General features: G+C 53.0%; 1 protein-coding gene and 1 pseudogene across 2 annotated transcripts in view; one reads left to right on the top strand and one right to left on the bottom strand.

Moving 5' to 3' along the window:
• Positions 1-12520, bottom strand: part of MLLT1 (MLLT1, super elongation complex subunit) — a 58859-nt gene that overhangs the window by 39552 nt on the left and 6787 nt on the right. For both annotated transcript variants that reach the window (XM_023538554.1, XM_023538553.1), the window contains exon 2: positions 9526-9608. In XM_023538554.1, coding sequence (XP_023394322.1) covers positions 9526-9608 — 83 coding nt within the window. The remainder of the gene's footprint in view (positions 1-9525; positions 9609-12520) is intronic.
• On the top strand, positions 4496-4614 carry LOC111747544 (annotated as a pseudogene).

The following is a 12520-nucleotide window of genomic DNA, read 5'->3' on the forward strand; positions in this document are numbered from 1 at the left end:
AGAGCACGCAGCGGCTTCTGGGTGGACACGTAATCAGAGGGCGACCCTCTGGCTCCCCGCTCAATGACCTTGAGCTCCCAACTGAGGCAAGTTCACGTGATGACATATTCATTCTGCCCAGCACTGTGCTTTACTGTCAGCATTCAAAAACGGCACCTAACCAGAATACGCAAGGAACCGTTACGACACAACGACAAAAAGACAAACTAGCCAATTCAAACGTGGGCAAAGGATCTGAATAGACATGTCTTCAAAGGAGACAACACATGGTCAGCGAGCGTGAGAAGATGCTCGGCATCGTCGGTCACTAGGAAAAGCAAATCAAAACCAAAATGAGAAACCATCTCATTCACCTACTAAGATAGCTGTAATTTTAAACATTAATAAGCAAAAATAGGAAATAACATGTGTTGGGGAGGATGCGAAGAAACTGGAACCCTCATATACTGCTGGCAGGAATGTAAAATGGTTCAGCCATTGTGGAAAATTATGGCGGTCCATCAAAAAGTTAAACATAGAATTACCGTAACGATGGTAATTCCAGGCCCAGAATCATGTGCGTACCCAAAGGAGCTGAAGGTGGTACTCAAACAAGTGCACAGCAGGACTGCGTCACAGCAGCAGACGATACATAACGGCCAAAAGGTGGAAACAGCCCAAGTGCCCATCAACAGGTGAGTGCACAAGACAGAGTGGTATCGGCGCACAGCGGAAAACCAGGAAAAGGAAGGAAATTCTGACACCTGCTACAAGGTGGCTGAACGCATAAACATCCTGAGTGAAAGACGCCAGACGCACGAGGTCACATACGGGGAACAACTGAGAATGGGGACAAGGTTTCCTTTTGGGGTGAAGATATTTTGAAACTAGACAGAGGTGGTCACTGCAGAGCACTATGAATGCACTAAATGCCACTGAACTGTTCACCTAAAAAGTTAATTTTATGTTCTGTGAATTTCACCTCAATTTTTAAAAAGGTGGAGGGTACGCTACACAGCGGTTGTGTCACACAGTTTCCTGACAGACAACAGCTGCCCCCTCCAGAATCAACCTGGTTCATCCATGTAGTCACTTGTTCAACATCTGCTAAGGGCCAGTACACAGAGAACAAAGCAGACAGGGCCCTGCCCTGAAGCTCTTACATTCTAGCGGTAGAGCAGATGTCAGACGAGTAAGCACATGTCCGCTTAAGCGCTGTGAGAAAGGACGAAACGGCGTGCAAGGGGAAAGAATGGAAGGGACCACATTCGGATGGGAAGATCAGAGCGGATCGCTCTGGGCTCTCCCCCACCAGAATCGGGAATCTTGGGAAGGTTAACTTCTCTAATTTTTCATTTTCCCACCCGTAAAATGGGACCTACCCCTCTGTGGGGCTGTGTGAGGATTACGGGAACCACCATGTTAAATGCCTAACATAGCCCCTGACCCAGCTTATCAGCAAATACTTCGCTCCTAGGTTTAAAATTGACATATGCGATATTATAAAAACTAAAACTACGTGATTATCTCAAAAGCAGAAAAAGCATTTGACAAAATCCAACACCCTTTCGTGATAAAAACACTCAACGAACTAGAAACAGAAGGAAACTACCTCAACATAATAAAAGCCATACATGAAAAGCCTACAGCGACCATCACACTCAGTGGTGAAGGACAAAGCCCTTCCTCTGGGATCAGGAACAAGGCAAGGATGCCCACTCTCACCACTTCTAAACAATACGGTACTGGAAACCTTAGCCGGTGCATTAGAAAGGAAAAAAAAAACGGGCAACCAAATTAGAAAGGAAGAAGTAAATTTATCACAGATGATAAATTCGTATATGTAAAAAATCCTAAGAGTACACACACACGCGCACACACACGCGCACACACACGCACGCACACGCGCAAAACAAAGTTGCAGGATACAAAATCAACACACACAAAAGATCAGTTCCATTTCTATACATTAACAATGAGCATGTGAAAAAAATTAAGAACACAATTCCACTTACAATATCAAAAAGAATACAATACTTAGGAATTAACCAAAGAGATAAAAAATTTGTCAATGAAAACTACAAAACACTGCTGAAATTAAAGAAGACCTAAATGGAAAAACAGCCTATGTTCATGGATCGGAAGACTTCATATTGTTTACATGTCAATACTACACAAAGTGACCGGTAGACTCAATGCCATCCCTATTAAAATCCCCATGATATTTTCTGCAGGGAAAAAAAAAAAAATCTATCCTAAAAGTCATATGGAATCTCAAGGATTCCAAATTGCAAAGAGAAAAAAAAGTTGGAAGACTCACACTTCCTGATTTCAAAACTTACTATAAAGCTATGGTCATTGAGACACTGTGGTAGCAGCATACAGACCAATGGAATGGACTAGAAAGCTCAGACATAAATCCTCATATACATGGTAAAACGATTTTCAACAAGGGAGGCAAGATCGCTCAATAGGGAAAGAATAGTCTGTCAACAAATGGTGCTGGGGACACTGGACAGCCACATCTAGAAGACTGAAGTTCAACCCTTACCTAACGCCATATCCAAAAATTAACTCAGAGTGAACCAAATACTTAAGAGTTAAGATTATAAAACTCTTAGAAGAAAACACAGGGCAAAAGCTGCAGACACTGAATTTGGTAATGATTTCTTGGATATGGCATAGGCAAGGCACAGGTAAGCAAATGAAAAATAAGTCAATTGGGCTTTGTGAAAATTAAAAACGTTTACTTATCAAAGGGCATGATCAACAGAGAGAAAAGGCAACCCACAGAATGAGAGAAAATGTTTATAAATTATGTATCTGATACAGGATTCAATACCTAGAATGTCTAAATAACTCCTAAAATTCAACAACCCAATTCAAAACTAGGCAAGAGTCTAACAGACATTTCTCCAAAATATATATACAAATGCCCAATAAGCACATGAAAAGATGCTAACTAATCATTAGAGAAAGGCGTCAAAACCACAATGAGATACCATCTCACACCCACTATTGTGAAAAGCATTCGAAAGAACAACAAGTGTTGACAAGGATGTGGAAAAGTTACACCAGCTGTCCACCGTTAGTAACTGCGGAAAATGCGACAGCTGCCGTGAAAAACTAAAAACAGATTTACCTTACTATCCAGCACTTGCATGTACCCAAAAGAACTGAAAGCAGGGTCTCAAAGAGATATTTGCATCCTCATGTTCGAAGCATCATTATTCACGATATTTAAAATGTGGGAGCAGCCCAAGTGTCCACAGAGATGGGCGGGTAAGCAAATGTGGTCCGCCCGCACAATGGAATATTATTCGGCCTTAAAAAAGGAATGAAACGCTGCCCCACGCCACAATGTGGACGAACCTCCACACCTACCGGAATACCCGTAACAAAATGAAACACAGAAGAAAGGCACTAGCACTGAAGAGGAACGCGGAGAAGCAGAAACTTTCGTGCACTGCTAGCGGGAACGGAACGTGGTGAAGCAGCTGCAGGAAACAGCCCGCCGGTTCCTCACGGGCAAACACAGACGACCAGATGACCCAGCAATTGCACTTGTAGGTATCCACCCAAAGGAAGTGAAAACTGGACCGCGAACGTGTACACGTACAAGCGTGTTCACAGCAGCAGGCGGGCGGAAACAGCCCGAGTGTCTACCCGCAGGCGGGTGGGCGAGCGAACTGCGGGGCAGCGCATCGTCATCACGCGTGGGTTCCATGCTTGCAGGTTCACCTATTCACCAGAACTGATTTATAACCCAAATCCAGTACTCGAGGTTCTCACACTCGTTCACAGACATGCACAGGGGGGTGGGAGGGCCCGACACACCGTTCCCGGCTGACATCGCCCCAGGCGGCGCTCTGCCTTCTGAGTTCGGCTCTCAAACTCTAACAGTGTCCTGGTCTGGCGAGTGCCCTGTTTCTGACACGTATGTGCTTTTTGCTGGTGTTCTGGCTATTTGAAACGGTTCCTAAGCATGGGAAGGCTGGGACGTGCCTTACAAAGAAAGCTTGGTTGGGGCAGGAGTTACAGAGCTGCTGGCTGTGAGTTCGATGTTAATGAATCAACGATGTATATTAAATAAGCCGCCTGTACACAGAAACGCACGCGGCACAGGTTATGCACGACCAGCTGATGAAAGCGTCGTGGCCAGAGGCTTGCGGGAACCAAACACTGTATTCCCCCTCGTAGCAATGGTCCAGTTTTCAGTAATTCTGCGTTCGTGGTGACTTTACAGAAGAGAACTATTATGAGTAATGTGAATCGAGTGTTATCTATACAACAGAGTATGACTGGAATGAAGGAGGAATGAAGCCCTGACACGCGACGACATGGATGACCCTCGAAAACATTTTGCTAAGTGAAAGAAGCCGACGCAGCAGGACGTGCAGTTTACGATTCCTTTCTATGAAATGTCTAGAAGAGGCAATCCGTAGAACAGAAGGCAGATTAGAGGCTGCCAGAAGGTGGGGGCAGGGAGAACGAGGAGACAAGAAATTTGAGACTAGTCTACAGCCAGGCCACCCTGAACGTGCCCGATCCCGTCTAATCTCGGAAGCTAAGCAGGGTCGGGCCTGGCTAGTACTTGGATGGGAGACCACCTAGGGAGACCAGGTGCTATAGGCATGAAAAATAGAAAAATAAGGGATTGTAAACTGACAAAGTCCTTGTAATCTGTGAGGTCAACCAAGGGTTGCCTCGCCTAAAAAAAAAATTTTTTTAAATTTGAGACTAGAGGCGTGGTTGCACATCGAGACTACACTCTATGCCAGCGAATGGTACACTCTAAAATGGGTAATTGTATGTTATGTGAATTCCACCTCAATAAATTTTTTTCAAACAATTGTGGTCGCATGGAAAGATATTTTGTCTTTGTCCCCGTTTCCTCCCACAGATCTCCTAAAACCCTTGGAATTTCCTGATAGGGATGACAGGAGCATCTTTTGTTTTGATGAGGTGACTTCTGGTGGGCCCCTAGCTAGCCCCGGGATGGGGCCTGGTCCCCAGAAAGACCAAGCCTCGATCAGAAGCTTGGAACTTCCATCTCCACCTTCTACCTCCAGGGAGGGGAGACGGGCTGGTGGCTGAGTTAGTTAATCACCTAGGGCCGCTGACCTAATCAACCATGCCTACATCATGACGCCTCGGTGAAAACCCCCAACTGACAGGGTTCGGAGCACTTCCAGCGAGGCGAGCTGGAGGTGCTGGGGCTGGTGCGCCTGGAAGCCCCACAACCCCTGCCACATATCTTGCCCCATGCATCTCTTCCACCTGGCTGGTCCTGAGTTGTGTGCCCTGTAACAGCAGTCCCCAACATTCTGGACACCAGGGACCGGTGCTCCTATGAGAATCTAACACCTGAAGATCTGAGGCGGAGCTGCGGCAGTGATGCCGGTGCTGGGGAGCGGCCGCAAATGCAGATGAAGCTTCGCTCGCTCACCTCCTGCAGTGCGGCCGGGCTCCTAACAAGCCACGGACCGGTACCGGTGTCTGGAGACCCGGAGAGTCTGGAGAAGAGGGGCTGTGAAAGGCACTGGGCGCTTGGTTTCGGAAGGAGGAAAAACCTCTCCTTTGGTGTCATTTGGCAAGAGTGAAAACAGCAGGACCATGCACGAATGTGACCCCTCACACAAAGCGCCCCCATTTTTTCCCCTGGGGGAAAGTAATGGTTTATCCGTAAAAGAGCATCCTGCCAAGAGATCAAACAGAAGGTGGCCTCAGAGAAGATCCAGTGCCAAACAGCACGTAAAACAGAACTTCATCTCACAGACGACGCCGTGTTCAGGGTCAAGTGCGGCTAAGAACACCTCATGCTTCAACGAGACAACGTCCCGCATCTGAGCAAGTGCTCTTTCTGTTCGAGGTGCAGACCCAGCCCCACCAGAGAAGACAAGGTCACCTTTCTTCACCTCTGGAGCCTCCACGGCTGCTCTGTCCACTGGCTTCTCACCCGGACCAACTGGAAAGAGGCGACGCCACCTCAGCAGCAACAGTAAGAGCCCTGCGGAACGCCTTGTCCGCACTGGGCACCCGCCCGGCTTTACCGGCTCCCTCGGCGGCCCTTCCTGACAGCCCCGAGGAGCAGGCAGCCCGGGGGCCCGCTGTACAGAGAGACGGGCTAAGACCGGGAGAGGTAACGAGGACACAGCCGCTTTGTCCTGTGCTTCCCGCCTCAAACACTCGCCTCCCACACTGATGGAAGAGGACAACGTTGCGGCCAAAAGGCAAGTGCGACCCTTCCCACACCAGGGTGGAGCGGCCATCAGAGGACCTACTCGTGATGACCCTGCTGTGTCCAACCCTGCACGAGCCGCTGCATGGGACCCGGCATTCACTTTTCCACAGCTGTCTGGTCTTCGCAAAACTTCTAAAGCAGGGACACATTCAGACAACATCTGCAGAACACAGCACAGAAAAATCATACTTTGCCTATCACCCAGATGTCAGCAAAGCCCAGAATTCATGAACAGCTACTGTTCTAGATCAAGCCTGTCCTGGGGGTGCGTAGAGGACCACACGCTCCGCTGGTTCAAATCCCAGCACCGCCACTTACTGAGTGGCCCCGAGCAGGTGCCTGCGCATCCAAGAGCTCCTTCGTCCACAGACTGGGGAGAGCACCTTCCTCCAGAGCGCCTCTGGAGACCAAGTGCCCGCCCACCCGCCCAGCAGCGTGAGCTAAGGACCACGACGAGTCCGTGACTGGCGTGCAGCCGAGTTCGGTGTCTGTCCTGAGTTCGGTGTCTGTCCCGAGCGACACCACGCTGCAGTTCTGAGAACAGGCTCATGGGGCCTCTGCGGGAACTGGTCAGACAGGTAAATCCTAAAGAATGTGACCTTTCTGTCACAAAAAAAACAACCATCCGCCAACAGGATTCAAAGGAAAACACATGATGAAATCTAAAAAACCTACTACACCTAAGATGAGAAAGTGTTTTCTATATTAAATTACACCTCAAAAAACTGGACCAGAACAAAAACCCTCCACCCTGCACCAGCTGCTGCCATGCCTGCTCGATGCGTGGGGCGGTGAGGTGCACGCATGCCCCTCTGAGGGGGCACCTGGAGAAGTGGCAACCGCTGGGGCCAGCAGCTCAGAGCCTCGTAAAGAGACGGGGCAATTAAAGAGGCGTACAGGGTACCGCCCACGCATACTCGCAGCCCCCCGGAGGAAGCAAGCCCGCAGGCCCCAGAACAGCACACAGGGACTCAGGACAGGCTCTGAGAAGCCTCCTCTGCCCCTCGATGCCACAGTGTAGGTGAGGACGCTGTGCCTGCACACGAGTCCTGCGGTCAGAGCGCCACGCGGTCCCTTCCCTGCCGGTGCCAGGACATACGGGTGTATCCTCAGGGACTCAGTACAGGCCCTGAAGTCTGGACACGAGGCCCAGGGGACCACTGCTCAGGTGGGGGCCAAGAGAGGGGCCGCCTCAAACAGTTCCCGCTTCCCCCCACAGGTGCCCCTTTAGAGGGAGACCCTGTGCGCTTCACTGCCACCCCGTGAAAGGTCTGAGGCACAAAGGTTGCAGAGGCCACCACAGGGAAAGGTCCGAGCTGGGATTTGAGTCGCAAGCACCAAGTGCCCCTGCCTCTCTCAATCCGGAGCCCGGCAAGGACCGCCGGGCCAGGAAGGCACTAAGACACAGCAGTCACACCATGTTACTGTCCGGCCCCAGCAGTGCCCCTCCCCCCTGGGGTAAGCCAGGGCCTACTAGCAGACCCCTGGGGACAGCGAGAAGTCAAGCGAGAAGTCAGGGACCAGTCAAGTCTCAGAGAACACAAACCCTTGCTGACCAGTGGGGCCCAAAGACGCTTCTGAGCCTCAAAGAAATATATTCATAAACCACAGAGGAGCTTCAAAGAATTCCGCCACCACTGCCCGCCTCCCAGACACCAGCGCACAGGGACGCTGGCACTTTCTGCAGACGGACTGTGTTCCCGCCCACCCAGGGAACTACCCTCATCATGCCCTCCACAGGCTCCCCACAGGGACTGCAGAGACCAGTGACACCTGCCCCCAGCCTGAGTCCCCAGTGTGGGTCCCTGTGCCTCCAAAATCCCTGCCCCCTTTCTCCCCACTCCCAGGGCAGCAAGAGGCCTCCCTGGCCCGGCCTCCCGAAGCAGGTGGTGGGACGATGGCCCTGCAGGGCACGGCGGCCCCCCTGCATCTCCCCCAGCCCCTCCCGAAAACGCACGAGCCTCCGCCTTGCAGACGGGCTGAGCTCTGCCCTCAACAGGCACCAGGGCTCTCAAGCTCTGAGTCCATAAAAGCTTCAGGTGACCCAGGCTTCTGGGAACTGGGCTCCAGAAAGCCCCAGAGCTGAATCCCGCTGCGTGGTACTTGCTGGAATGTCACTCAGTCCCTAGTGGGGCAGCACACCTGAACACCATCCCCAGAGGTCCTTGATACCAGGTGGTCTGCGTGAGAGCCAGGAACAAACAAGGGACTCATGAGGGGGCTGCAGCATCCGCAGGCCTCCCAGAGAGTCCCCTTCCTGACAGACAGCCCAGCTGCTTGCACTGGGAGAAAAGCGCCCAGCCAAGGCCAAGCCGCCTTTGAGACAGGGAAGGTCACCATGGCCTCTTGGTGGCATCTGTGAGGAGGAACAGAGGCAGGCTGCCAGGAAGGCTTTTTCAATTTTAATTAATAGGCTTTAAAAAAAAAGCCATGGTCTGAATGTGTTCCCCCAAAATTCACATGCTGAAACCCTAAGCCCCGAAGGTGGTGCTGTGAGGAGGTGGGCCCTCGTTGGAGTGAGCCCCAAAAACGGGATTAGTGCCCTCGTAAGAGATCCCACCGATCTCTCGCCCTTCCGCTGTGTGAGGACACAGCAAGGAGGCTGTGACTGGGAAGAGGGGCTGGCACCCTGACCTTGGTCCAGCCTCTAGAACCGTGAGCAATAAACTTCTACTGTCTGTAAGCCATCCAGGCTGTGCTATTTCGTCATAGCGGCCTCATAGCTAATACAACAGATATCAATATGTTCATTGTAAAGATTTAGAAAATACACGTGGAGGAAAATAAAACAAAAACCACTTGGAATCCCACCCCCCAGACCACCCCTGCTGACATTTTTCCTGCAGAAAGCATACCTATACGTCGCCTTTTCATTCAGTAACATGACCCACCCCCTCCCCGCGCCAGGCCACCGAAGACGCTACTCAGAGGTGCGGCTCAACTCACGTAACTAGCCGCCTGCTGCTGGACACCCAGCCACGTTCAGGTCCTTGCCGTGATGCCCAGCCCAGTGACAAGCCCGGCAGGACCAGCTGCACCGTCTGGCCCCATCACGCACGGCCAGACCACGGGACGTGGCCGTGTGACCCGGAGAGATGGCCCCCACTCGCACTCCCACCCGCAAGGCGGCGAGCCCGCCCTCCCGGCCCCCACCTTCCAGACAGATGGACGCGACGTCCCCGCAGCCCTCCCACGCGGACGGCTCTGCCGCCAGGGCTCACGGCATCCGTCACCCACGTGTCACCAGCTCTACTTCCCCTCTTGTGGACTGCGCGCCCCTGACCGCCGCTCAGGGACCCTACCTTGTTTTTGAAGTACACCTCAATGGGCATGATGAAGCCAGCGTATCCCGACTCCTCCACTTTGTAGGGGGGCTCCTTGCACACTAAAGAGAAAGGGAAAACACTTCGTCAGTGTCCTGCCTGTCCAAAGGCCCCGCCACCAGCAGCAGGAAGCCCGCCACCCCGAGCCTCCTCTCTGGGGCTCGCCGGCCTCAAAGAGTCCTGGCTTTTCAGGACCCAGATCCCGCGCGAATGCTGAACTCCATACCAAACGGGTCGCAGGGTTCAAAGGGCAGAGCGGGTCGCAGGGTTCAAAGGGCAGAGCGGGAGGAAGGTGCCCCCAGCGCAGCGTGGCAGGAGGGCATGGCACCAACTAAGGCAGAGCAGCCGGTTCGGCCACAGGCAGCTCAAGTGCAACCCGCTCAGGGCAGTGAGCACGGCAGGGCTGAGGTGCCAGAGCCAGGGGGCCGCGGTCTCCCACTACGGCGTCAGTGACCTTCCACCGCTCACTCGACCGTGTGTCCTCATGCCAGGAGATGGCCAGGACTTTGACTCAGCTGGGACTCTCTCCTGGGCCCATTTTAGCACCTAATAAAAGCATTCCCAAGTGACACAAACACTCATTGACCCCAGAGTTTAAGAAAAAAACAAAAAAAACCTAAGAATAGCAAAATACAGGTAAAACAATCTCCCACAATCTCACTCTCCAGAATGTAGTCAATGTTTGACACATACGTTTTCATTATGCAAGTTACATGAAAATATTATTCTCCCATTTTAAAAAAAATCAGAACAATACAGATCAAATCCCCCTTGCCCTCCACCCCACCCTCCCCAGAGGCAACTGGCATGGACAGAAAAAATCCTGCCAATTGTTAAAATCTTTATGCAAATATGTATCAGTCAGATAATTTTTAAGTGGGCCAGAAATTACTAAAAACCAGTACATGGAATATAATGAAAGACATCTTTTGAAAATTAAAATTTTTTTCTTTAACAATTTTCAGCTCTCGAAAATCTCATCAAATATCTCACGTATCTCATCTATGCAAACAAAACTGGCGGGCAGGTGGGCTTGGCGTCCCTCGCAACCCTCCGGGACAGGGCTGGCTGGACAGCCTTCCACAGGCCCAGTCTGCAAACTCCAGGGGAGCGGGGGCAGGGCTCATGGCTCAGGCTTGGGGAAACCCCTTTGCCTCACAGATGGGAGTGTCACAGGTGACTTCCACCCCAAATCTCTATTGCAGCCAGTCTCCTGCTCCTGGGACACACACATATGGGTGCTGGATGGGCACCTCAGATGCAGCCTGCCCCAAAGCAGCTCCTCATCCCCTCGCAAACCCACGCCTTCCCCAGGATCCCACGGCTCGGGACCCGGGCTGTCCACCACTCGCCCGAAGATTGAGGACGCCCCGACTCCTCCCTCTCCCATGGCTCGCCTGTCACCAAGCACTATCAGACCCACCTGCAGACTGCTCTGGGATGCACTGCTGCCCAGCGCCCTGTGGCTCCAACGTGGGTCACTGCCCGGGGCCCCACTAGCCATCCTGCCTCAAGCTTGCTCCCAGGGACCGCCTGCATGGGCAGCAGGAATGGTAGTTCACTGCACACCCCACCCGTGCCCCTGGTGGCTCCCCACCTACCCCGGGACCAGCCTCCAGCCCCGAGGGGGCCTGCGTGGAGCCTCATCACCCCTAGACTGCTCTCTCACCAGCCTGGACTCAGGTCCTCAGGTCCAGCCCCGATGAACCTCAGATCTCAGAGTACTTCAGCCAGGCACCCGGCTCTGCGTTCCCCCCATTTCCAGGTCCTGGTTCCCTCCTACAGGCCACCAGCAGCCTTTGTCACTTCATCAGAGGCTTTCTTGTGCTTACCCCGGCTGTCTTACTCAATCCCTATATCAGCTCTGTCTCACTCAGTGTCACATCCCCAGGGCCAGACTTTTCAAAAACGTTCAATAAGCATCTGTCGAATACTGCTGAGCCCGCCCCACGCCATGCCTCCCCCAGGTCCTCCGCCAAAGGAGACGGAGCGGGAGCGGAAGTAACCTGGACTGGGAGGCCAGGTCAAGGCCTGCATCTCTCGGAGCCCCTCGATCCTGTCTGGGCGGACTGAGAGAAGAAGTGAGGGCTCTCCAGCTACAGGAACGCTGCCCGCCTCGTGCTCTGCCCACGCCCGTCCGCCGTGAGCGCCCTGCAGTCTGCCCTCTGCGCCCAAGTCTAGCACAGGGCCGGGTGCCTGGCAGACACCCGAACACCCGCCTGAAGCATTAATCTGAACCCAGGAAGGAAAGTGGAAGCGAAGCAGAGGGGAAGGCGGCCTGTCCTCGCTGCAAAATCCCCAAGGGCGGAGGGACGGGAGAGGCAGAGGCAAAGGAGAGGCCTGCGGACTTGCTCCCAACTCCGCCCCCCGCCCGCGTCCTCCCGACCCAGCCCCAGTCTAAGTCCAGGCAGCCATCGAGGCCGAGTCGGGGCCCGCCTCCTAGCGGCTTCCCTTGGCCTCTGACCTCCAGGTCACTTACTTCCGCTGAGGGCGGTTATCTTTCCAAGAGTACATTATATGTCACATCTGATCTCCATGTCCCTACCAGACGATAAACCTTGAAGGAAAGAGATTCTGCCGTGCGTTTTCTCAACCTCTCGCCAAAGGCCTATCACATGACAGGCCCTCCAAGGCTGAAACCTGTCCATCCTTTCAGAGATGGGGAACAGGGAGCACAGGCTTCCGGGCCAGCGCGGGAGACCAAGCGCCACACCCTGGCCTGCCTTCCCGCCTCGGAGCCCACGGCAACCAGCGGCAGACACGAAGGGACATAAAGCTGCGGAGTGAAGAGCGGAGGCAGGTGATGTGAGCTGTGGGGAAATCTCTGGAAGGCAAAAAGTGGATGAGGGCATGCTGGGCAAGAGAACGGGAAAAGGAAGCTGCAGCCCAGAACATGCCATGGGGCGCTGTGGGGCAGGCAGGCCCGGCTGGTGCCAGAACCGCGAAAGGTCAGAGGTGTGGCATCTACAGGCTC

The sequence above is a fragment of the Pteropus vampyrus genome, unplaced genomic scaffold (assembly GCF_000151845.1).
Source record: "Pteropus vampyrus isolate Shadow unplaced genomic scaffold, Pvam_2.0 Scaffold226, whole genome shotgun sequence".
Taxonomy (NCBI): Eukaryota; Metazoa; Chordata; class Mammalia; order Chiroptera; family Pteropodidae; genus Pteropus; species Pteropus vampyrus.